The sequence below is a fragment of the Microchirus variegatus genome (genome assembly GCF_963457635.1).
Source record: "Microchirus variegatus genome assembly, chromosome: 2".
NCBI lineage: Eukaryota > Metazoa > Chordata > Actinopteri > Pleuronectiformes > Soleidae > Microchirus > Microchirus variegatus.
In genome coordinates, this window is record NC_139803.1 from 17,795,678 (window position 1) to 17,822,031 (window position 26,354).

Sequence of the window (26,354 nt, forward strand, 5' to 3'; positions counted from 1 at the left end):
GGACACATTTTATTGCCATATGTGAACATACATTCTTTGCAAGGATTTTAATCCCTGATCTGAATGGAGCCTTTGAGTCAATCTGGATTGATCTCTTTTCCATATCTCATTTGAAAATGTTTCTTCTCAGATATGTATGACCAGGTGTTGAAGTTTGGGGCCTACATTGTGGACGGGCTGAGGGAATACAAGCAGCCAGTACTGGTTTATATTCCACCACAGGCTGAACTTAGGGGAGGCTCCTGGGTGGTCATAGATCCCACCATCAACCCTCGTCACATGGAGATGTACGCTGACAAGGATAGCCGGTGAGTTGGATTTAAAAGAAAAAGATTGACAGATTAAGAATCATCACTATAAATTCACTGAAATCCCACTCATCTGCAGGGGTGGAGTGTTGGAGCCTGAAGGAACAGTGGAGATTAAGTTTAGGAGGAAGGACTTGGTGAAGACCATGAGAAGAGTGGATCCCATTTACATGAGCTTGGCTGAAAAACTGGGTGAGTCCTCCAGTTGCAATTATTGTCCCCCTCCACCTTCTCCCTGCCATCTTGCTTTTAGTCAGCGACCGTATATCAGGGGGGAGCATGTGTGAGTTCACTGTTCACCTTTATTTGGTGTTGATTGTATCATCTTCACTGCAGTCCCCCGGGATATGTGTCAATCCCAGCTTGCTCAGATCAATCACCAGCTCTCCTGTCACTCCTCAGCAGGCTATTGATTTTACTTGCGGCTCCAAGGAACTTTGGTCCGATGCATAACAGGGGGGTTTGGTGCTGTGGGCAAAAGTGGTGGAATGGGGGTTTACTGTGGAGAGCTTGCAGATTGGAATTGACAGAAATCAGTCTTCAGTGACAGCTTTGCTGTCAGCAGTAGTTAGTTCACAGTTTCATGTGCAATTGAAATGTCCTGTTGGCAGTTTTTGGTAGATGTTTTGTTGTTTTTAATGTGATTAAAGGCAGTGTTTGCCAAAGTCTTTTATTAGGGACAAACCATTGTGATATAATATAAATTATGACGAGCAAATTTGTGGGTAAGAAAATATTAATACTAGGGCTGCAACTATTTATCAATTACTCGATTAATCAAAAACGAAATAATAGTTGATTTATCAGTTTGAATTGGTTTTATAATTAAAACAAGTTATTTCTTTTCAGCTTCTTGAAAGTTAATATTTGATGGTTTGTTTGCTTACGACATTTGTTTATTTGTTTATAAGCACTAGAATCACCGTATAATATTCCTTATTTCTTTGCCACCTCTAATTTCCCCATTTTAGCCAGTAAACGCAATACTATGTTGTGTTATACAATAATAAACCAGGGAATTTGAAAATATTTACAAATTACATTTTGCTTATGTTATTAAAAACACATGTTAAATACTTTATATATGAGAATAAATAAATGTATTAAGGTAGAGTTAACAGGGTATCTGATTGTTTTTTTTTTTTGTACTTTCAACTTGCTAATGTGATTTGGTAGGTGGGCTAGCCTGCATTTAATTATTGTATCCCAGTCCAGTGCACAAGAGGAGAGCATAGCATTGCGGGTGCACCTGCTGCAGTATTCACTCTTTGTTATTTGTGAAAACAGAAAATCCCACTTAACACTTGTATTTTGCCTCTTGCGCAACATGGCATTATTATGGCAGAAACTGAGAAAATTATGGAAAATGGAATAGCCTTTGGCTCAAGGGTTTACTACAGATATAAAGGTGAGGGGGAAAATCTCAAACCAGTCTTACTGATTTTTAATGTGTTTTTTTTTTTTTTTTTTTTAATTCCCACTAGGAACCCCAGAGCTGAGCCCCCCTGACCGCAAAGAGCTGGAGACCAAGCTGAAGGAACGTGAAGAGTTCCTCCTGCCTATCTACCACCAGGTGGCTGTACAGTTTGCTGACCTTCATGACACCCCAGGTCGCATGCAAGAGAAAGGGGTTATCACGGTGAGAACTTTTTTTTGGTCACTTTTTTTGTGAAATACTGTCTTGTGTGCATGTATTGCTACACTAGAAACGTGGGTAGATTTGTAACGTCATGCAATTTGATCAATAGCAATAAAACGGCCTCAGAATATTTTTTTAAATATTCCATTATTGGGATAATCATGATCTTGGAAAATATTTAATATATGTGTCTAATTTGCCATTATACATGCCTAGTGATTTCTTTTGACTTGACATGTCAATATTGTGAATCGTGTAAGTTATTTTTGAAGTGCCGAGAGGGAAGTATCAGTCTTGGTGCTGCACCTGCCTAGTGAATAATGTTTGGTCTTGCTGTGCTGCTGAGATTCGTCCTCATAATTATCTTCTGATGACCCTGGTCCATCACCTTAGCAACCACAGAGCAGCCTCAGGCAGGCCCCATCCCATTCTGTGCAGTCCCATCTTTCACACACAAACACACACTTTGCTCACATGACCAGAAGCATGTTTAACAAATGAACAGCAGAGTGTTTTCTTTACATACAATATGGATTCAAAGAATGTCTGCACAGTATATTCCCTTTCAAACATTTGTGTTTTGAAAAAAAAAATCATCTGGTTTCCCATCAACTGTGATATATACATCAATTTACACAGCTCTAAAATGAATTGTTTTCAATATTACTCTTTTTTTCTTTTCTTTTTTATTAAAAAATAAAATCCCCATAAGAAGAGATAGTTTGTGCTGTAGAAGGTTGATGCATGGACTTTATGCAATGTTTGTTTTCACTGAAAACAGCTGCCAGTGGGGCCTCAAGTAACCTTGAGAAAATCATTTTAGCCATTTTAACAAAAAGGCTCACCTACAGCATATACATGCTATGATATCTTCAGAAAACGTTTTATTGCTTCATCTCAACTTTACAGAGTCTTCTCTGACTGGAAACTCCATAATTTAAAAAGTGTTTTTTTGTTGTTATTATTATATATATATTTTGGTGTTTCCAATCCTTTATTTTGATTTAGTTTGAGACAAACTCACCAAAAGAGACAGCAATAGACCAAACAGTCCCCATGAACTCCATGCTAATTTGGTTTTGGAGCTTGAGCACAGGTAGTATGTCAGTACCTCACATGAACATAACTTTAAAGTATGTTAAATGGTTTAGCTTCTGTGATATTCCTAACCCGTTCCACACATACTTGTGAAACTATATCTCTAGAGTTTGGGAAAACAGCAAACTACTTGAGCTATTTCACACAAGTTTTCTAAACAACATACACACCATCTATGTAGAAATCTAAAACCACCGAAAATATGTAGCTCTAAGTAACAGTCACTGCTCGTCTTCTGCCTTGCTCAGGATATCCTGGAATGGCAAACGTCTCGCCAGTTCTTCTACTGGCGTCTGCGGCGTCTGCTGTTGGAGGAGACGGTGAAGAGGAAGATCCAAACTGCCAACGGTGAGCTGACGGACGGTCAGATCCAAGCCATGCTGCGCCGCTGGTTTGTGGAGGCCGAGGGGGCTGTCAAGGTAAAACCCACCGCACGAGTGTCTGGTTTGTTACCTGAGTGGAAGCTGTAAGAAAAACATAACTAGTAACCTATCAGTATGAAGAAGAATGCCTTCTCCACACTGTATTGTTCAGATCTTTCTAAGATCAGGACTGATAGATGATCATTTTAGAATAGTCCCGTGTTTTTATGGGCACTTCTTGGCTGCTTTCAACTGCGTGTTTTGGGTCAGTGACCTGTTGGAGGACCCACATATACAGTTAGGTCCATAAATATTTGGACATCGACACAGTTCTCTTTATTTTGCCTCTATACACCACTACAATGGATTTGAAATGAAACGAACAAGATGTGCTTTAACTGCACACTTTCAGCTTTAATTTTGATTTTTCAGCCTAATGATGGCTTGCTTCAATGACAGTGACAGCTCCTTGGATCTCATATAGAAAGTTAACAGCATCAGATTCCAAATGCAAATGTGACTCCTGGAATCAACTCCAGAACTTTTACCTGTGTCATTGAAGATGAAATAATGAAGGAATAGCCCACAATTGTTCATGAAATAGCTTTTCAGTCAATCGTCCAATTACTTTTGGTCCCCTAAAAAGTGGGAGGCACACATAGAAAGTGTTGTAATTCCTACACCGTTCACTTGATTTGGATGTACCCTCAAATACCCTCAAATTAAAGCTGAAAGTGTACCATTAGAGCACATCTTGTTTGTTTTATTTCAAATCCATTGTAGTGGTGCATAGAGCCAAAATAAAGATAACTGTGTCGATGTCCAAATATTTATGGGCCTAACTGTATACAGTATGTCTGAGCTGAGTATGTTTGCTCCAGGGTGCCCAGACATTTTAACATGCCCTGCACAGATTCAAGGCACCCAAAAAACACAATTTGTCTATGATTCGCACCATCCTTCTGAACAACCTGGTTTTGCATTTTCGAACTGGAACATTGGCTACAGCCCCATCATCATGAAGCCTGTTGAAGCCTGGCCTGGTAGTAGCTGCTGCTGCTGCTGCTGCCGCCACTGGTCAGGACTGCACTGGAGGTAGATTGTTTACCCAGTCGATCTGTCTGCTCTACCAATGTTAGCTTAAATGATCCTGCTGGTAATATCTTTGAGTCATGAATGCAATATGAATGCGGTGCATCATTGATGTACTTCACAAAAATGCTGGAAGCAGTTGACCAATCACAGCAGACTGGCTTGTGTGTAAACCGTTTCAGCAGTCTTTTTATAAAATATTTTCAATTGCAATATTCTACTGTAGCAGTAGTTTTGTAGGTCATTCTGAATACATATTTATATTGTTATTGTTTGCCTTGGTATTACATGCATTTTCAGTTGGTGAGCACCTCTTCAGCCCCTGATAAAGATTACAGAGGGTGTCTTTTATCCCCTCTATGGCCCACCCTTATTAATCAATTGCTAAGTTAATGTCAACTGTTTTGATAATCGATTTCAATCAATCAATCAATCAATCAATCAAATTTTATTTATGTAGCCCACAGTTTACAAAACACAGTTTGGGACTGCACATGGTTAGTAATCCTCTATCCTTAGACCCTCGACCAGGGTAAGGAAAAACTACCAGGGGAAAACCCCTTCCCATTGAGTTTTTTTTTTTTTTTTTTCATTATTAAAACATTTTTTCAGATTTTTCAGCCTTTTTAAATGTGAATATTTTGTGGTTCCTTTGCTCCATATTAACTGAATTAAAACTTAATATAATTTTTATTTTGTTGATTTCTTGAAATGAATAGACAGATGAATCGATTATGAAAATAATCGTTAGTTGCAGCCCTAATCCCCACTCTGAAATCCCTTATCTCACAAGGTGGACCAGCTAAAAAAAAAAAGAAAAATCATTCCTTTTTAAAAGATCATAGGTAAACAGCCCTCAGAGATGCATAAATGTGGCTCCTTCAGGCTCAGAGACAGGAGCCCCGGCCCTGCCCCTGTCCTTCTTGTTAGCTAATATTATATCCCAATCAGGACCCGACTGTCTTAAGCCACAATTAATCACAGCTCTGGCACATGCAGATAGCAGCGCCAACACACTGTCTCTTAATTAAAAGCAAACAGATTAAAAATGATTAATAACAGCATTAAATGTTCTTGTGGACCTCATGCAGGACTGCTTTTAGAAAAAAAAAAAAAAAAGAAAGAAGAAAAGAGCCCATTAACCTCCCCCCCAAATCTTTGCTAAGCCCTCCAGTCGGGCTTTGTTTGGAATCAGATGCCAGCTCTCTCATGAATACAAATTTTCCTGTCACGTCCAGTGAAGAGAACACCAGGCCTCCACTCTGTGGTCGTCCATGTCTTTTGTTGTTGGACTATTATCATACTTTTTATCTGTTTTTGTAGTATAAATGTTATTAATGTAACTTTTTTACAAAAAAAAAAATAATATATATATATATGTTCGTTCACAGAATAGGTGTGGGAGTCTGTAGTTGCCTTTTGTAAATATATAGAATGATTAGGGCTGGGCTATATATGGACATTTAATCTATATCATGACATGAGACGGGATCTGGTCTTAGATTTTAGATATCGTCATATCATGATAAACTATCTGTCATCACTTTTCCTTTTAAAATATACTGTATTGAATATGATTTCCACAGAGAGTATAACCTTTAGCAGAGAATTAAGATGCATCTACGAATGGAGTTTCCCTCCTCTAACTTGTAGAGTATGTTGATTTTGAGGCTTTACTGATCCACCTCCTCTGCCTCCCCTGCATTATTTAGGCTTATCTGTGGGACAACAATGAAGAAGTGGTGGGATGGCTGGAGAGGCAGTTGGCCGAAGAAGAGGGCGCAAGGTCCGTCATCGACGAGAACATCAAGTACATCCGCCGTGATCACATCCTCAAGCAAATTCGCAGGTGACCATTGAAACCAGTGTCCGTCTGTCTTTCCATCCATCTGTCCACCTGATGAGCACATCTGAATTATTTATGTCGCCTTCTTTTGTCTTCATTTCCCCAGCCTTGTTCAAGCCAATCCAGAGGTTGCCATGGATTCTATTGTGCATATGACCCAGCACATCTCGCCCACACAGAGAGCTGAGGTTGTCCGTATCCTGTCCACTATGGAGACGTCAGCCTCCTCCTAGTGAGAGCCAGACATCTCCTCCCTCCTTCCCTCCTTCCCTCCTTCCTTCCCTGCCTGGCTGAGCCACAGTTCAGGCCACGACCACAGCTACACTGAGGCCTGCACTGGAAACTGAGGCTGAAGGAGCCAACATGACGGCACCTGGCAGCTGCCAGGTCACTGTATGAACTGATGGCAATGATTCTCACAGAGCAACCAAGTTCGGATGACTCGGCATTTTTGTGAAATCGTCGCACAACAAATCGCGGCGGTGTTCAGATAAATCCATGGATTCTATATTTTGTAAGTGCAATTGAGAGATGACTTAAGAAGATCACTCATGTCTCAAATATGATAGAAGTTGTCACATTAACCCTTTTTCCGGTGTTCCTTGAGCCCCGTCTTACTTCAGTGTTTGTCTAATGTATGAAAACCATGAATCATTGCTACATTTTGTTTTACACCTTTTAAAGCTAGGCAAGGCAAGGCAGTGTGCCATCTAGTTGTCAGGATATGTAACTGCAAGGTACAAAGAAAGCTTTATTTTGTCTCGAAGACGGTATGCCACATTGTGGTCCACGTGGGAGTGGGCACATAAGCAAGAGAAATAGATCAGTTCCCATAACTACCACTGAATTGTTTATGTTTATCAGCATTTGTATTTGTTGAGACGCTTAGTGTGGGGGAACGTCATCAAATATGTTTCCGGAAAGTCGTTAAGGGCGCTGAGATCAGACCGAACACTGGAGGAGGATTAAACTCCACCATGATCCTTAACATACGCTCCAGTGTTTTGAAGACCAGCTTGACAGTGACAACACATTACTGAGGGCGTTGATGGGGGGAAAAATGGGAGCCAGCACTTAGTTACTGAACAAAGGGGGGGGCACTTGGACAGATTTGGACGGCAGAGCCCAGCAGGGAGCAGGGACCACGTCCATGGACTGTTTCACAGTGACCCTGCAGTGAGCAGTGTGCGGCTCACCACACAACAAAACCACAGCTGTCCCTTCTGTTCTCACTCCCACAGTACACACAAACACACACACACACACACACACATGCTGCTTTACATGCACTTTAACTGATAAATGTACCCTTACATTAAAAAGTAAAAAGTCTTAACTGCTGCATGAAGCGCACAAGAGATACAGTACAAACAGGAATACACACGGGTGATAATCGTTTTAATGGGAGTTAATAATGGTACTGCACTGGATAATTTACTATGGGTAATGATGTGTTAGTTAAACTAATATCATGTGGGTTTTTTTGAGTAAAAAATAAAATTGATTTCTACTTAATGTTAAAAGTAGACAATTCACATTAACTACTCTATTTAATGTTTGTACCTTTTGTGGACATGCAATGTTACTTTTTTTAATACATTAATTTTTGAAAACGATGCTTGAATCACACTATTCTTCACTTGAGAGTTGAGAGGGAAAATTGTGGAAACGATACTAACACTTTAGTTCTCGTGAGGTAAATGGTGTTGAATTGGACACTGTTGATCTCTGAGACGAGTAGTTTTTGACGATGTGAAGTGTCTTTGTGGTCGAAGCTGCCTCTTTTTTTTCTTTTTTTTCTTTTTTACATGCCGGTGTCGACGTGTTGTCCAGTTGCTTTATAAGTAGCTGTTTGTTTCCTGTACATGAACGGAGAGGGATTGATAATGATCAGCTCAAAATGTGTCTGCAAATTCAATAAAGCTTACCCAACTGAGTTTGAAGCTTTTAAAGCTGCAGTACGTCACTTTTGTCGATTTGCGCTATTGCTGCCAACTTTCCCACTATATTGTTGTTATACGGTGGCCATTAACCACTTCCACATATTTTAATATTCAAACTTCAGAACATTCAGCTCAATTGGGACATTGTTGGTTGTATTTTTGTAATCGGAATATTTAATCATTTTCTAAATTTTCTAAAGAAATTGCAAATTGTTTTTCCTGGAAAATGCATTTTCAGCTTTTTTTGGGAATATTTCTTTCTGAAATATTTCAACTTTTTTCAAAGACAAATTCTTATAGTGACCTCTTGTCTTTGTCTTTTGGAGTCAAACCCAGATGTTTCACAGCAAAAATAAAGTAATAGTCCTCCCTCTTCCAATACATTATGAGAATGTTTAGTGACAATAGTATATAATATTGTATTTAGTTCACAAAGTGAGGAAAATAACACTTATATACACACACATCTTTCAAGAATTTGACATCATTAAATTAGTCAATTATTCATTTTTTTATGTTGATGATCCTCGGGTCAGATAATGACATCACTGGAAACTTCATTAGTTTGAACAGTCGGAGCAACGTCTTTTCCTCTGGAGAGGAATTCCCTGATCATTCCCTGTAAGGACGCACTTCCCGTTCCTCAATCCACGGATGATTAAACGATTCCTCCCGATTCTTCCTGGCTTTCAAACTTCAACCGTCTTAAGGATGGAGGATGAAGAAGATCAAACAAATACTGAGGGCTCTATCTCATCCTTTATTTTTTATATATAATATTTTGTCTCATTCATTTATTCATTAATTCACTCATTCATATCATCCCCTCGGCTCTGTCAACTCTATTACCGTCCCACCAACAAATATGTAAGACAAATTGAGTTGCCGGCTCTCAATACCCACCACAATTATACCAGACCCAATAAGAAGAGTCATTTGATGGTATAATTGGAAAAGCTCCTCGCTCGGTCTCACTGCTCTCCCGGAGGGCTTTGCTCATTTGTGTTGGCGACTAATTCTTCCTCTAATCGCCGACAAACTGCGGCATCAGGTTGGTCCTTTAATACACAGCAGGTGACTTTCTTTTATCTCATTTACAGTGTGGAGCAGTGTTGATTTACATGTTTACATGGACAGAACACCTAGAGATAATATAGTATGTATTATATATGTATATACACTCACATATGTGTATATACATATAAATGCTAAAACATATGCTATTCCGTCAAAATCCAGTATATGATGTGTTTGTGTTTACAAAAACATTGTAGTCTCATTTTACTGAATCTTTAATTTTTATTTTATCATGTTCAAGTTTGTCTTGGCCCTTATTACTTATAGCTCTTCATTCATTTATTTATTTATGTATTTATTTACTGAAATACTCGTCAATTTCCCTGGTGTCACATCCTGAAAATGATGTCATTTCTGGGGTCCCTGGGGGCGTGTTTATCCAAAGTAACGCATTTGACGTAACGCGTAGGGACAGCTATGAAATGTTATTTCTTTCAAAATTCCAAAAAGGTTACGTATAAAAAGGAAGTGTCATGCTAACTAACTTTTCATAAATTAAAATATTTTTTAGATAATTTGATTTTAGCCCCTCTTAAAGCCTGTTGCAATAGACGAAATGTAACCAAAGGACAGCCATTTTTGCCTTATTTTACAGGTATACAATACATACATCTTTAAAATTCTTTGAAAGTATCAACGTATAAATATTTAATGAACATTTAAAATGTAGATTATTTGCTCACCATATCATACCAACAAGAATTTTGAATATTTTTATGTTAATAACAGATTATATTTTGTGTTTGAGGGACGCAAAATGGCAAGTTTTTGTATAATGACCCAAATATGGTTATTAATGCTTCAATGTGTTCTTTTTGTGGTCTTATTATTTTCTCTTTCTTTCTTGTGTTTTGTTGATGTCATTGTGTTTTCTGTCATTGCCTTTTCTGTTTGTCTGTCCAGAGAAGAAAACGGCGACAACATCATTTATGATGGGATGAAAATGGAGGCATTAAGAGACTCGGTCGTGGATCTGAGGCGCTTGTAATTCCACTTCTCTTCACTCGACAGCACTTGAGAGACAATGACTGTGACCCAGATGCTGGATTCCAATTAGTGGTGGTGAGTTTAACAGTTGAGATTGAAAGTGAACAGGGTCTTTACAGAATCCTGAGGGAGTCAGTCAGACCACAGCTGTTTCTGAAGATGCTCAGCTCAGCTCATGAGTGAGACGAAATAATTTAGCACACCTGTATTCAACATATACATATACAGCAGCACAGTCACAGTGACTGTGACTTTTTTCACTTATACATTTTTCATCGATGTATTTATTTATTTATTTCACATTTTAGCAAACAAAAAAAATAGCCTCACTGATGGTGATTATAACACTTAAGGAGCATAGGTTTTGTTTGGGAGGTGAATACACTGCTTGGACCCAAAGGCAAGACGAAAGGTTCAAGAGTCTTTATTGTTCATTTACTAAAACTCATTTATAGTTGGTTGTGTGCACAAATACCGGAAGACCACGTTTGTTTATGGGGCAGTGAAGCATCTTTTATTCTATCATCTCTGTTGGTATGTCCGCAGTCCTTTAGCCAATCCTGTCCTCACCTAGTTCAGGTAGGCGGGGCTTAGCATCACCTCCGCATTAGCATCCAGGTGTGCAGGATAGTCGTGAACTGTAAAAGTATCATAACAAGACTGAGGGGAAGTCGTCCTGTGGTTAATGTGTGTGAACTCTGAGGATTGAACATCTGCCACAGGTAAATACATGTGTTTTGATGTATTAAGCGCTGTTGTTTGTGTGTAATGTGTAGAAGACGAGCTGAAATGCTAATCGCTGCTAGCCGTTAGCTTAGCCTGCTCATGGTCTTTCACATTGTTAATTTCGCATTGCAGCTAGCAATTGCTCATTCTTTTAAGACTTACTGTGGGTTTTCCGCCATGAATGAGCCTGTAGCTTAGTTGCTAAGATAAACTCTGTGATTCAGGACCGGACATTTGCCACAAGAGGGAGAGAACGAGGACCGGGAGAGCCCTTGACCGCTGGAGGGAGATGGTAGCTGCTGTACTTGAACGTTGGTTCACCGCACCGTGTTGCTGCACGCCCATTCCCTTGCCGCTGAAACTGTTCCCCTCCTTAATCCCTGACTGTTTCTGAAGTCGTGAGTACCCCTTTAACACTTTGCACGTGCCTTTTTTTGTTTGTGTTGCAAGTTTATTTCTGACCTCCACACTCACAAGAATCGACTGGGCATTTTTCTTTATGTTTTAGTAGCCCTGTGTGAATGTGTGTGTGTGTGGGCTGTTTACATTTGAGTTTTCCTTGCCATTTTGAGTTCAACTTATTATTTGTGTTTATCAAGGGTCATTTATGTGTCAAACCTGCCAGTACAGCGAGTTTTGATTATTGCATACTTAAAGGGATCTTTCACAGTTGAGAAGATGGATATCTATTACAACTAGGTCATCTACGTAGTATAAATGTGAAATAATATTTGAAGCAAGTGCCTTCTTGGCTGAGAAAGGCTGAAAAATGTATTTGTCGCTCATGTACATGAATGACAACAACTCCCAGAATGCATGGCGCTCGCTTCCTGCGAGAGTTCACACTTTTGCCATTGTCACTCCGAGAGAAACGGATGCGTCCATGAGCAGACAGCGTGAGTTGTCTAAAGACACAAATCCCCGAGGGGAAAAGCCTTAGTTGGCGGATACATTAAGGACCTGCAAGTTACACAGGATTGTTATCTATGGTGCTAAATTATATGTTTTACGTGCAGTAAAACAAGGAAAGGACAAGCAGTAAGTTCCCATTATTTGCTGGTCAGAGATTCAGAGCGGTGTTGAAGCTTGAAAGCTAGGCTATGCTAAGCTTGTTTGGAGTGTTGTGGAAGACACCGAAGACAACCTGGAAACTAGTGGGGTTCACAGTCTACATTTCCAGCAGGAAGACGTCACTGAGAGGTAAGACTGACGATAATATGCCACTTTATTTCTGCTCATAGTATACGATGTGATATAGTTGTCGGCAGTGAAGCGACAACGTTGTAAAAGTAACGTTTGATAGATAATTACACATACGTTATATACACATAATCTGTTCGCAAAGTAAAGTCACATTGCTTTCGCTGGACAATAATGTCAGTGTTATTCAAATGTTTTATTGTTATTCATGCTTGTTCAAGACGCCTATATAGACAACATTATAATGTTCACAGCTCACCCAAATTGGTATATTTTGCTGAAAGGTTTGTTTTTTCTGAAAAAAAGTAAAATCTTCTTTCATATTTTATGTGTAATTGTATTCCTTGTCATTTACAGTTGAAGCATGGTTTAATCAAGACTTGGAGAAACTCTTCACAGCATCCAGCTCTGCTCTTCACCACTGTGACTCCTCCTGCTGTCCCACATCATATTCTGACACCGCTCTACATGTTTCATTATTTATTTTTTGTTTGCATATTGTGTTAGACATGCGTTTAGATTTGGCTCCTAGTTTAATGTGTACTCTTGAATATGATGGTAAAACGTTTTCCTTTGTGAACAATTTTTGTTAAAAAAAAAACATTTCACCTTCACACCCTGCATGCATTTGTACACTTGTGTAAAGTAAAGACTTGTGGAAGGAGGCTGAATAGTTACTGATTTTGTCATATTACTATACTAGACAAGTTAGATTTACACAATAAAAAAAAAGCAGGCATTTTCACTCACAGCCATATCAGTTTAAAAACTACATTCTGTCATTGTCTTCTCAGTTTACAAGGCCAAATTAAAGAGCCAGAGCTGGTGGTAACTTTTAGCAAAGATGGCGGACACTGTGTTTACATTCTGGGAATGAAGTCGAATCCCCCTATGGGTGAGTCTAAAAAGTGCAGAACTAGAGTTGTAGTTTCAACACTGAAACGAAGCGGACCCTACCCAGGGCGTCAAATGACGTGTTATTATAGGGTCCGCTTGGAAAAGGGAGAACAGATTTTTTACAGCTCAGTGAAAAACTGAGGGAGGGAAGTACATTTTTTATAAAAAATTACTGCTTTTCTAGCAGCACAAAGCCACATGCAAAAAGTATTCCTTTAAAAACCAACAGTGAACCAGTTAGCTAATTTGCAAATGGACAATTTGTACTTTGTAATAAACAGGTCTGTTTCAACTAAATCCTGTCTTGTAATTGTAAAGGTGATAACTTTTGGATAAATAAGTGATGAAATGGGTTAAAGTGAACGTTAAAGGGGAAGGTACCAAATTTTGTGTATACTTTTTATAAGTTATTGGAGGCATCACCAAGTTATTTTACATCACTATCACAGGTATATAGCGCCATCCTAAGATGAACTCAGGCTCCGTCCTATTGTACTATAACACCCTAATTATTTGTCGGTCAATATTTATTAGCTACATGGGACTGGGGTTACATAAACGCCAGTTTCCGTATAGGAAACACCAGAAAAAGTAGAAAACATATGTTAGATTTTATTAAAGGCTACATAATATGAAAAAAATCTACTTTTTAATCATTTAAATCCTTATATTTGGGACTCTGGAGGCCCTATCAGTCGGCAAAGTGTGAAAAAAGATGACTCACTCATGTTTATGTGGTCCTCCTCAGTCTAAGTACAGGAGATGAAACACGTGATGTTGACTTCCGCAATCATTGGGCTGTCACAATGCGCTAAATTCCTGGAATTGTTGTCTCGTGGAGCTCCGCTTTGTCCGTAAAACACGCGAGAGTGCTGGCGAGGGCAGCGTTATCTGAAAACCGGAAGTCCGCAAAAAGTTCTATTCTTGGCCTCAGAGGATTTATCTGTCCAGTGGATACATGTTACATATAACAGCAATATGCCTGCTAGAGCCTGCAAATGCTAACTAGCTCCCAGTAGCCTCTGTGGCGGATGTAATTTACTGTCCCTTAAGTTTCTTTTTTATTAAGGTGGGCCTTTAAAGTGGACCTAAAGTGATACTACTAAACTGAGCATTCTGAACAGGGCTGTTTTGGCAGGGTGGTTGAACTACTGTGGTGCTTCATCCTTATGGTATTTTGATCAAAGCATGACACAGACATGTTCATTAGGACACCAGGGAACTAGGTTAACTTGGAGAAATATGGCATAATATGTCCCCTTAAGTGAAGCTTTTGTAATGTGGCGAAATCCGTTTCTTCTTCTGTCCCTGTTGGCAGCCATGTTACCAGTGAGAGGGAGATCATGCGGTGTCTTGAACAGTGAAGTCAGCATTTATAATTTATCAATATTTCACTCCGCAAAGCTTAAAAAAGGGGACTATCTATCATATATTTTAATTGCTTAAATAAGAGGGTGCTTTGGTTGTGCGATTTTGTACCACATTTAATTTCCAGTGTGTTTGTCATCAGTATCAAACTGTGATCATGCTACGTTAGTCTGAGATAATACATAAGAGAAACACAGCTTAGCCATATGTGTAACTGCTCCCTGTAACTGTGAATCTGCTCCTGGTATATACAATACAGCCGCCACACACACACACACACACACACACACACACACACACACACACACACACACACACACACACACACACACACACACACACACACACACACACACACTGTCCTCACATTAACATTCATGGAGCCACTGGAGTGTGGCGAGCCACGTTCATCAAGCCGGCGACAAGATGCGAGGTGGAAGACGGAGTAGAGAGGCTGCTCTCAACAGAGCTGGTGGAGGGATGCGAGGGGGGCAGGGCCTGCCAGTGAAGGTTGCTCAGGATGGGAATAAAGGAAAGGTCAGCAACCAAGGGTGTCACATCACTGGTCCTCATACATCACATTCATTACTGTAGGTCATTGTTTGTTATGGAGATCATAAGAGGAGAGGAGGTGTGATACTGAGATAGTGGGCACGTATGGTGGAGACCTGACTCTGGCAGTTTTGGTGACAGAAGTTACACATTGGAGCTTTAATAAGACTTTTTCATAATGTTTATATGTACATGGGTCTAAACTTTGCTGTTTTGGTCCAACGTTTTCTTGGACCATAAAAAAGTCTGAATTGAATCCAGTTGAATTGAATAATGGAGATTTCTGAGTCTCACTCTAATATCAGAATCTTAAATTCTTCTGGGAAGGATGACTTAGAACTTAATGTGATTTACAGTTCACACCTAATTGATTATGGGACACATGAGTGGTGGGACTACCTAGGTGGGGCCCTCCTCAGGTGAGGGTGTATAAATGTTGATGTCGTGTTTGATCACTGTGTGAATTGTTGTGTTTCTCTTCTCTCTATAATATTGTATAGGTTTCTGTCTGTAGAGAGACTTCAGATGGTGTATGCTGTGATTTGGTGCTATACAAATAAAATTGAATTCAAATAACTTAATAACTAGCTCTATAATTAATATAATGTGTCATCTGGTACGGTATCAGTTTGCAAACTAAATATTAAGTGAGAACAGTTAACTACAAAACCCACAAACAACTAAAAATGTGTCTTTCATATCATTGAAAAAAAAATGTAGGAATAGGTTTCTTTTTTTCTTGTTTTGAGGCTGTCTTTTGTGTCCCGAAATAGCATAGAACTACATGTACTTTACATGCAGCACAAATGTTTCCTTATTCACATATGGTTTTTTGATCTAATTTTACCTGCGTAAGTACAAAGAAAATCAGTATAGACTTAATTGAAATAATGAAATTGTGTTTGCACAGGAGTGAGACTAATAATCAGGGTGTTGCAATTCTAGGTGAACAAATGTTGCTAAATGTGTTCAGACATTCAGAAAAGTGTGATATTATTAGTGATATTTGAATAGAGTTCAGCAGTTTGGAGTCATGTTGTTGATACGGGAGTTTCACGTTTTCAGAATTGTGTGTATGCGGTGTGTGACACGCACACGGACTGTAAAGCCTTTATGAGTTATGGTTTGCACAGAGTTGCTGACTCAAAGAGTTCAGCTGAATGCAAACATCAGTCCAGCAGTGGCCCATTTTAAAGTCGCGCCACATTAAAATTCATACATTACAGCGGTAGCAGTGAAGCGTTTAAAGCCAGCTCCCTGTGGAACTGTTGGTTTACTGCTTCTCATCAGGCCGGTGGAACGGCTGGATTTGTGACCAGTGTCCTCTGGCTCTGAAGGACAAAGGCAACCAACCAGGGAAATCATTGTGCTTGACAACGTAAGCGTGATGTCATTGTTGGACACTGTTGCTGTCCGACATTTAAGAGCATCAAACCTCTGTGGGTGTCATTTCTTTGTGTTGGTGTTCATTTGACATTACTACATTTACAGTGATATTTCATGTTTTTTTTTTTGTGGATTTATGAGGTGTTGACACATAATCAGCTGTGACTGTGCAGAGCATGTCCTCGGTGTCCCACAAAGAATCAGTCAGAGACGCAGAGGCTCACCCTCACTTGAAAACATGGGGCACAGAGAAAAGCAGTCTTAAGCTGAGCTAATCAAATCGGTACTTGCTTAAGTTATATCTCGTTTTTTGCTTTAAATTGCGCCATGAGACAACCTTTTCTTGCTGGAAAAGTCACTCTCCTGCACCAAAGTCCACAGAGAAAATCAGCATGTGTACCTCATAGGTACACAGAGATGTCCTAATATTACAGAAAAAGCTTTTCATGGCACAGTATAATATGATGCAGTATGTGATCAGTGGTTCCCAAACAATGATATATAAGTATATATATGGCAGAATATATGATTTATGATATATGACAAACTACCAAATTGACACTGAAAAGCTTAATACCGTGTATTTCCCCCTTTAACATCAATGACAGCTTGTAGTCTTTTGTGGTAGTTGTGGATGAGGCTCTTTATCTTCTCAGATGGTAAAGCTGCACATTCTTCCTGGCAAAAAGCCTCCAGTTCCTGTCAATCCTTGGGCTGTCTTGCATGAACTGCACGTTTGAGGTCTCCCCAGAGTGGTTCAATGATATTGAGATCAGGAGACTGAGATGGCCATTCCAGAACCTTCACTTTATTTTGCTGTAGCCAATGGTGGGTCGACTTGGCCTTGTGTTTTGGATCATTGTCATGTTGGAATGTCCAAGTACGTCCCATGCGCAGCTTCCGGGCTGATGAGTGCAAGTTTTCCGCCAGTATTGTTTGATAACTTACTGCATTTGTCTTGCCATCAATTCTGACCAAATTTCCTGTGCCTTTGTAGCTCACACATCCCCAAAACATCAGCAATCCACCACCGTGTTTCACAGTAGGAATGGTGCACCTTTCATCAAAGGCCTTGTTGACTCCTCTCCAAATGTAGCGGCAGAATGTTTGAGGCTTGTCTCTGTGCTGTTTGGTGTATTGTAAGCAGGATACTTTGTGGCATTTGCGTAGTAATTGTTTTCTTCTGGCAACTCGACCATGCAGCCCATCTTTGTTCAAGTGCCTCCTTATTGTGCATTTTGAAACAGCCAGACCACATTTTCTCAGAGTCCTGTATTTCACCTGAAGATATTTGTGGGTTTTTCTTTGCATCCTGAATAAATTTTCCTGGCAGTTGTGGCTGCAATTTTAGTTGGTCTACCTGGGATGGTTTCAACAGAACCCCTCATTTTACACTTCTTAATTAGAGTTTGAACACTGCTGATTGGGATTCTCAGTTCCTTTGATATTTTCATATATCCCTTTCCTGACAATGGTTAACTTTAATAGCCATTCAAACCCGTTTCAAACATTGTGTGACATTTACACATACTCCAAGCTTTGGTGCATCTACTGTACAGAATAATAGAAGATTATAAGAAGATTAAAATCTTAACAAGCATAACTGCAGTTGCTGTTGTGAGGAGACGACTTATCAATATCTGTAACATGAAATCTGTTCCTCACAGATGAATCACTGCAGGAGAAGGAAAAGTAGGCGGGGAAACTCTTACGATTCTGCCCCCCTTCAACTTTAATCAAAAGTACACAGTGACATGGTGCAGCGCTCCACTCCTCCTCTCTCGCTTTCATAATAATGGGCCGCTAAAAATTCAGGAGGCAGGCTCCACATCAATCACTCGCCAGATTTGAGTCCAATGCAATAAATATGTAAATGAGGAGAAGCCAATGTCTCGTAGCTTTGAGATCAGCACAAGGAGGAAAAAAAAAAAATCTGGGGGTGGGGGCTGTATTAATTGCCCATGGCCAGAGGAATCCTATTACTGTGGGCATTGATTATAAAATTGTATGTGTGAATGATTTTCATGCAAAAAGTGGACTAGACTGAGCCTCCAGCCAAAAGTGGAGGTAGACTAAAATTAGCGAATGGAGCCAAACTGTGTCAAATGCCAAGTCTGAGTTCAAATAAGATTATTAGATTAAAGGAATATTTGGAGGCATACTTTGTGAAATCACTTTTGTACAAATCACTCCTTAGTGGACAATGAGCCTTTGTTGTTCTTGGTTTTGTTTCCATAATCGCTGTCAGGTATAGAGATTTAAATTGATTTGGCAGCTTCACGTTTGACTTTCAGATCTTGCTCTTAATCGAGGCATTTTGAGCAGATAAACAGGGGATTATGTCGATTAAAAAACGTGGCATAATCCCTCCATAGTGAAGGGAACATTCAAACATGAGAGGCTTAACGAGCTTCAACTGACAAAATATGAAAAACATTCGTGCTGTAGCTGTGTTTGTTGATGTGCTGCAACCTTTAACATGAACATCTCAAGAAACAATGCTTGTAGATTTTATGAAGACTTCGTTAAAGTGATGGTTCACGTTTTTTGAGTAGTGGTTTTATGGTACTGAGACATATTTGGCAATACCCCTTGGATCCAACCTTAGGCCTACAATATCCTACAGAACCAAACCAACAAAACATCAATCCCTCTAACAAGTATTGCTTCTGTAGCCAATACCTCTGTGTCAGGATGTCTCCATTTTGTCTGTAAATGCTATTGAAAACACATCAGTGAGCCACACTGTTGCACCGACTGATGTCTTCCTCAATTCTCATCAACATGCACTCTATTATTTTAAAGGCCTTCCCACATACCCAGTGTGACCATGGATAATCATCAGCAAACCAAAACACGTTTTTTTTTAATGATGAGCTCATTGGCCCTGGTTGGCTTTAGTAAAATATACTTTATACCGATCATGTGATCTATCCAGTCTGCCTCTCAGTATACTTCTCCGACTGCGTAATGCGTTATCTAACTTCGTAACCACGGAGACCCCTTGGGCCTTCATAGTTCTTCGTCGAGGTGCCGGATACGCACTACAATTTTCTGCCCGATCATTAGGGGTTGCTACACAAGGTTGTTGTGCTTCTTGCTACAGTGAGCAATGGCATCCGAGTGAAATAAATATTTTCTGTGTCCCGGAGCGCAGTTTTAAGATCATTTGTGGTGAGAAATTGGCCATTTAGAGTCTAAACATGCGGTTTGTGTATTCAGATATGACGTATAGTTTGGCAGCGACGTTGTCATTGGTGATCAGCACCGCCTCTGTGGACAGTCGGTGCGATGAGCAAAGGGGATTGTGGGTACCTTGCTGGGGTGCCCCAGCCCTCGACCTGCTGGGGTGCTCCAGCCCTCGACTTGCCGGGGACTCGAACCAGCAACCCTCCGACTATATTTGAAGTAATCCACATGAAGTCACTGCTTTATGTGGAAAATACCCAACACATGGACAGATGTGGCTACTGTGTATAAACACACTCATAATGTGCATCCTCTTTATGTCTGAAGAATAGTATTATAGTATTTATTTAAGTAAATCATGAAAAATTAAAGAGAGCAAATTTAACATAAAAAGTATTCTTTTTTTTAATTGTGTTTCCTCTACTGAACATGCATCAGCTACATCATGTACCAATGTTTACCGAAAAGTGTACAAATACTTGTTGCTTGTGCCTTTTGTCCCCATTATTGAACTGAACCAGTTTGTGCACAATTGAATTCCCAATTATGTCATTACAGTAGGATGGTAAAACAAAAAATATACCCACAGAAAGGGCACAATTCTGTTTTAATTACAAATAATGATAATTGCCTGCACAATAATTTGATTTTCACCATTCACTTGCATGAAAAAGTGCAATTTAATTCACTGTTTATCCTCGCTGAAAAAAACATTCCTGGCATCAAGAGAACTTTCTCCAAATGTGTTCCTTACAGTACAGAAACATTCTTGTCTTGTAACCCCATATTTGAGTGTGTATATTTATTGATATATAAATATATATGCACTGCCCTATACAGCTTTTTGTCCTACAACTCAAAGCATCAAATATACACATTTTTATTTAATTAAACTCAACAGAATACATATCATACTTCAATCAGCAGGTACTGTAACGCTCATCCCAGATCGTTAACAAATAATTTTTACAATGCTCATAATTTGTTTTATTGTACAGCAAACTATTTTTATTTTTTTTATTTTTTAACCAGGAAAATCCCATTGAAATTAAGAAGCTCTTTTTCAAGGGAGTCCTGGCCAAGATAGGCAGCAGCAAACAATATCAGTTTCATAAACTTAATCATGTATTTTTTTCAAGAAAGATATAGTTTTTTGTCTCATGCAGACAATGTTTTGACAGTTTTTGATCAATAAATGGAACAAAATCTCAAAACTGAGAGGACTGTCATTTAGCAACATTTTTATTCATATTTCCATTTTTATGAAATGAGCACATAATACAGTCTACCACAGTGAGCCACCAAGTAAATAGAACAGCTACAAAAGTTTGGTTCTGCTTGTGTTAAATGGTTTGAATGAAGTCACATATCACATGTCACAAACCCCAGAACACGGGAGTTTTTACGTAAACAGTTGACTGTTATCTGTACAGTTGTCTGTTATTCTATACACAAGAGTTCACTCGTTTCACGTGATTTATAATATATAAAAGTTTCAGGTCTCCATAAAGTGATCCTTTTGCGAAGGCAAACGTGTGTGGAACATCAAATCATTAAAAGGGGACATGCTCCAGCTGCACAAATGAAAAATAAACCCAAAACAAGGATTCCACAGTCCTGAGAGAGAGGGTTTTTGGTCAAATGTGTTAAACATGACAATCATTATAGCTTCTTTAAATGTTAAATAAATATCACACGTGTGAACTCATGGATTGAGGTGGTTGCTGTTTCAGAGTGAGTAAAATCATTGTTTGTCACAAGGACAAAATTATCAGATGTATTTTGTTTTATTGCTCGTGTGCGACAGCATTTATGATCTGACGAGTCAAATTCACAGGGTTGGTTTGAATAATAATAATAATAAAAAAACAATCTTGTACAGCACTGTGCAAAAGTCTTCAGCTACCATTAGATTTGTTGTTTTATCAATGCTATAATGGCCATATGATGCTTTTATCATGCATCAACCAGGAAATGCAAGGGATATGAATTTCTATAGGTTTTTAGGGTGACCTACCCCACACCAGTGGTCAGTAACTGGTGGCCCATGGACCAAAACTGGCCCACCAGCATTATATCGTTTCATTTTGTGTATCTTCACAAAAATGACAAAGTCATGCAGGATTCAGAGCCTTTTATTCTGAAAAATATGTCAAAGAGCAGTTTTAAGACATTAGTAAAAGTCTGTGGCAAAGTTTTTTTTTTTTTTCAAACCATCACATCTCATACGTTTGCCGTTTGTTAACAATATTGAATAGTTAAGATTATTAGAAAACTGTTTAGTAGAAAAAAACAAAACAGATTTTGCTTGATGAAGATGTGATGTTTTGGCAGCCCAGTATTCAAACTGACCTACATTATACCCTACAGAAGGACTCTGACTTTTATTCACCTCATGTCATTCAAAATGTCAAAGGTCACAGAATAATCCGAATTTAGCCTCGGCCTAAGACTTTAGCACAGTACTGTACAGATGTAGACATTTATAAATACGTTGAACTTTAGCATAAATAAATACCCAAATAAATAAATGCATGAATAAATAAATAAATATTTTGCCTCCATAACCCTGGAGTCCCAATGTGGTTCAACTTGTTACCAGACGGTGCCCTCGCTCATGTCCGAGGACGGCTGTGACAGCTGGTTTGAGTATCCGTTGTCGCTGAGGGACACTGTGGTGTAGGATGGTGTGCTGGGTCCACACATGTCACTGGAGATGCTGTGCATCGAACCCGGTCCACCGGGCTCGGGGCTGGGCGATTCCAAAGGGTGATGAGACACCGGTGTGTCAGAGAAGCACTGCACGTCTCCTGGACAGTGGTGTCCCTGATGGTGGTGGTGGTGGTGATGGTGATGGTGGTCCATGGCTCCTAATGGGGTTCCAGCAGGGACAGAGGAGGGCATGAAGCCCAGGTCTGCTGGAGTCTGAGCCTGAGATGATGGTGGACCTTGGAAATACTCGTAATTCCCTCCCGAGCCGTAGTACTCGCCGTAATCTGTGAATATAATAATGGCTGCATTTAATATAAGGTATATAGCAGGCAGTGATGTGACATTTCAAAGGTCTTTGAATTCAAAGAAACAAACAAAAATCATTTATAATTTTTCTAAAATCTAAATACAGGAGGACTCGATTGTATTATAGTGAATACAGGGAATGGGACAATGAAACAGGGCTGTTCAAAACATGAAGTGGCATGAAGTCTGAGAAGATACTTCATATAAATCCTTGTTTAATTTACAAAATAATAGTTTTCAACAAAACGCTTGAAAATATCAGCCTAATTTGCAAGTTATTTTTAGTTGTACATAAATGTATTATTTTTTTAAATGTTTAAATCATAAGCAGAACTGATGATGACCCACTGATCCACTACTATTTTTTATTGTGCAATCAAGGTGTGATTACTATTTCTGTGATGAACCATGAAGTGCACCCTTTTCCCCGAGGCCCCCCAAAGTCCCCTAAATCAGAAGACCGTCACCATGAATCATCCCCTTCATCCCTCAGACATTCACTCCCCTCCTCACCTCCATAGTAAGGGAAGTGTCCGAGCTCTCCGGGCTCCAGTCTCTCTCCCAGCGCTCTCATCCTCCTCGGGCTGCGGAAGAACACGTGCCTGCGCGTGCCCAGAGCGCTCAGCTGCTTCATGCGTCTCTCTTTGGACCTGCGGTTCTGGAACCAAACCTGGAGGGTGAAACGGGGTCAACATGTGGTTTATAATATCACAGAGCATGTAGGAAAAATAACAGATGACCAGCTGATGCCTGGAGACATATGGACACAATTAATTATTAATATTATTATTTATTTATTTCTTCTTCTTCTTATTGTTATTATTATTATTATTATTATTATTATTAATAATAATAATAATAATAATAATGATAATAATAATAATAATAATAATAACAACACATGTTGATTGACGTTATTAGAGAAAATTGGTGTGTAAAATATCCGAATTAAATACACACACACACTTTTTATTACTAAATGCTTTTGAATGCTTTTTAATGAAAGTATCCGTGATATTGTTGCTGTGTCTGATTCATTGTTACATTCTCTGTGTTTAAAATGTTTTGTACAGTAGTTTGATTGATTGATTCTATTGATGACGCCTCTTTAATTAATAGTCATTGAAAGGATCTGAATCCATGACGCACGTGGGACCCATTTGGTTGTCCGATGATGGGCGCAGATGTATCGTATATCATTCTCCGCGTTTGTGTGTGTGTGTGTGTGTGTGTGTGTGTGTGTGTGTGTATTACCTGGATGACTCTCATGCTCAGGCCCGTCTCTCGGGACAGCTGCTCTCTGATGTGTCTCGTTGGCTTCGGCGTGGCAGCGAACGCCGCCTTCAGTGTCTCCAGCTGTTTGGCTTTGATGGTGGTTCGAGGCCCGCGGCGCTTCCCGGCGGTTCCCTGCTCCTCGTTCTCGTTGTTGCAAATCGCGTCCTTGTCGGACAAATGTCCCGCTTCCGAGTCCTTGCCGTCGTCGTTCGGATCCTGCGGGTCCTGCTGCGAGTCCGGAGACAGACTGGGCTCACTGGACGTCGTTACTGTCGATGAGATAAACGAGACACGAAGTTTATTATTATTATTATTATTATTATTATTATTATTATTAGGATGGATTTACAAAAGACTATAGGAGCATATTGTCACACAGGATATCAATATAATATTCAATGTATCTCTTTAATTAAGATAAATAAGAGCATATACTATAGTATAATATAATATTAATTCGTTCATTATTATTATTATTATAATATAATAACATAAACATTATTTACATAATTCATATATTTGTTAACTTGTTTTTTCTTAGTCATGATTCACTTTATATATAAAATATAACACAACAACACAACAATTAATACTACTACTAATAATATACTATTCTATTTCTAACAACAGCAACAATAACGATCAAAATATTACAAAACATTATTCATCTTGTTTTATTTAACTTGTTTTTTTTATTCGTGAAGCATTTTGTATTGAGAAGTGCTAAAACTAGACTATATTAATAACAATATAGAAATGATAGCAATAAAAAATAAAAACAAGAATACACGCAATAAAAGGCTTGATTTGAATCACCTGACAGGAGGATTGTGTCTTTCCCGTTGATATTGTTGTTGTTGTTGTTGTTGTTGTTTTGATAGTCGTCTTTACACACGAACTTGAACTCGTCCAGGATGTAGAGCTCCTCCCCCGTGGACAGCTGCTTGTTGCACATGACGCAGGTGAAACAGTTGAGGTGAAACACTTTGCTCTTGGCTCTGCGGACCAGGTCACTGGGTAAAATCCCCTGTGAGCAGCCGCCACATTTAGTCCCAAACCTCCTGTTCAGTCACACAAGAGGCAGAGGATCTGAATCAGGATGATGATGATGATCGAGATGATGGTGATAATGATGGGCTGAATTTCTGGTGGATTTTAAAACACACACTTTAATGCGTTGTGGCCCAAGGCTCCATGTAAACATCACGAACTGAACAGAACATGATCAAATATTGCTCCAAATTATTTTCTATTGTAAATGTATTTTTAATTGTCGCAATTTGATTTTTTTTTTATTACAGCCGAAACAAAAACAAAGTTCGTGATTTCACCTTCTTAAATCTTTTTAAAAATATAATAGATAATATTGTAATTGTTTTTAAATATGTATTTTCTTCATCTCTAACAGTTAACTATGTATATTTGTGTGTTTTTTAGATTTGGGAAAAAAACGTTTTATTGCACTTCTTATGCCTTATACTATTCCAATGATGTATTCTAAAGATATAGCTGCAGACCTATATTGTTCAATTAAATTGTGTTTTCTTATTATTATTATTTTGGAGGCTCAAATAAGCACATCTTAACATCTTAATAGATTATATAAATAATAATAATTATTATTGTTGTTAGCTGCAGCCCAAAACTGTACTTATACTGTACATTTAGATTATGCTTAGGTTAACAAAATTCTTTTTTTTATTCTATTGATTCTATAAAAAACAAGAATTGATCAATCAGCATATTTAAGAAAATAAAAGAAAACAAAGAAAAAACCCACAATGTTCTGACACTATTCCAACACATATTTTGATCTGATTACAACCATCATTTAAAAAAATTATATTTATTTATTTCATATCCTATTTCATGTTGTGAGTATAAAGAAAGCCACTTGTACTCAAAATAATCGATTAATTTTAGTAACATATGAAGATGATGACTGCAGCTTACTATTGTACAATGACATTGTATTATTTATAATGAAAACGTGATGTCTTACCTGAAGAAGTCGTTCTTACAGTAGAGTCTGCCTTCTCGCGAGAAACACTTCTCCGTCAAAGTGCATTTACAGTCGCTGCACTGGACACACTTGATGTGCCACGGTCTGTCCAGAACTTTGAGCAGGAACCTGTCTACGATCGGTTTGTCACAGCTGGAGCACTGGAACATGGTCTGCATGTTCGGACTCTTATATTCCCTCCTCCGCCCCAAAAAAACACTCTGTGAATGCGCGTCTTCTGTCGCTCCCAAGGCAAATCCAATGCATCCAAAACTAAATCTCACTCATGACCACTGTCGGCATCCGTGGCGGGGTGAGTGTCATCTCCTGCTCTTCTGTTCCACGGGACGACAAGAATCCACATGTGGCCGACAGCTCCACGCACGCGC

At 39.0% G+C, this 26,354-nt stretch overlaps 2 protein-coding genes across 3 annotated transcripts in view; one reads left to right on the top strand and one right to left on the bottom strand.

Annotated features, from left to right (window-relative positions):
- acaca (acetyl-CoA carboxylase alpha) overlaps window positions 1-8,249 on the top strand; it is a 41,271-nt gene extending 33,022 nt beyond the window's left edge. For both annotated transcript variants that reach the window (XM_083910050.1, XM_083910051.1), the window contains 6 exons: window positions 131-308; window positions 388-500; window positions 1,793-1,947; window positions 3,294-3,464; window positions 6,212-6,348; window positions 6,452-8,249. In XM_083910050.1, the coding sequence (XP_083766176.1) occupies window positions 131-308; window positions 388-500; window positions 1,793-1,947; window positions 3,294-3,464; window positions 6,212-6,348; window positions 6,452-6,578 (881 nt within the window). In that variant the 3' untranslated portion in view covers window positions 6,579-8,249. The remainder of the gene's footprint in view (window positions 1-130; window positions 309-387; window positions 501-1,792; window positions 1,948-3,293; window positions 3,465-6,211; window positions 6,349-6,451) is intronic.
- A 14,016-nt stretch (window positions 8,250-22,265) lies between these two features.
- LOC310939453 (LIM/homeobox protein Lhx1-like) lies at window positions 22,266-26,135 on the bottom strand (the record flags this gene model as incomplete). The annotated part of the gene is made up of 5 exons (XM_083904217.1): window positions 22,266-22,666; window positions 23,202-23,358; window positions 23,943-24,232; window positions 24,780-25,024; window positions 25,966-26,135. The coding sequence occupies 5 exons, from the start codon at window positions 26,133-26,135 to the stop codon at window positions 22,266-22,268; spliced, it is 1,263 nt and encodes a 420-aa protein (XP_083760343.1).
- Between the last annotated feature and the right edge of the window lie 219 nt (window positions 26,136-26,354).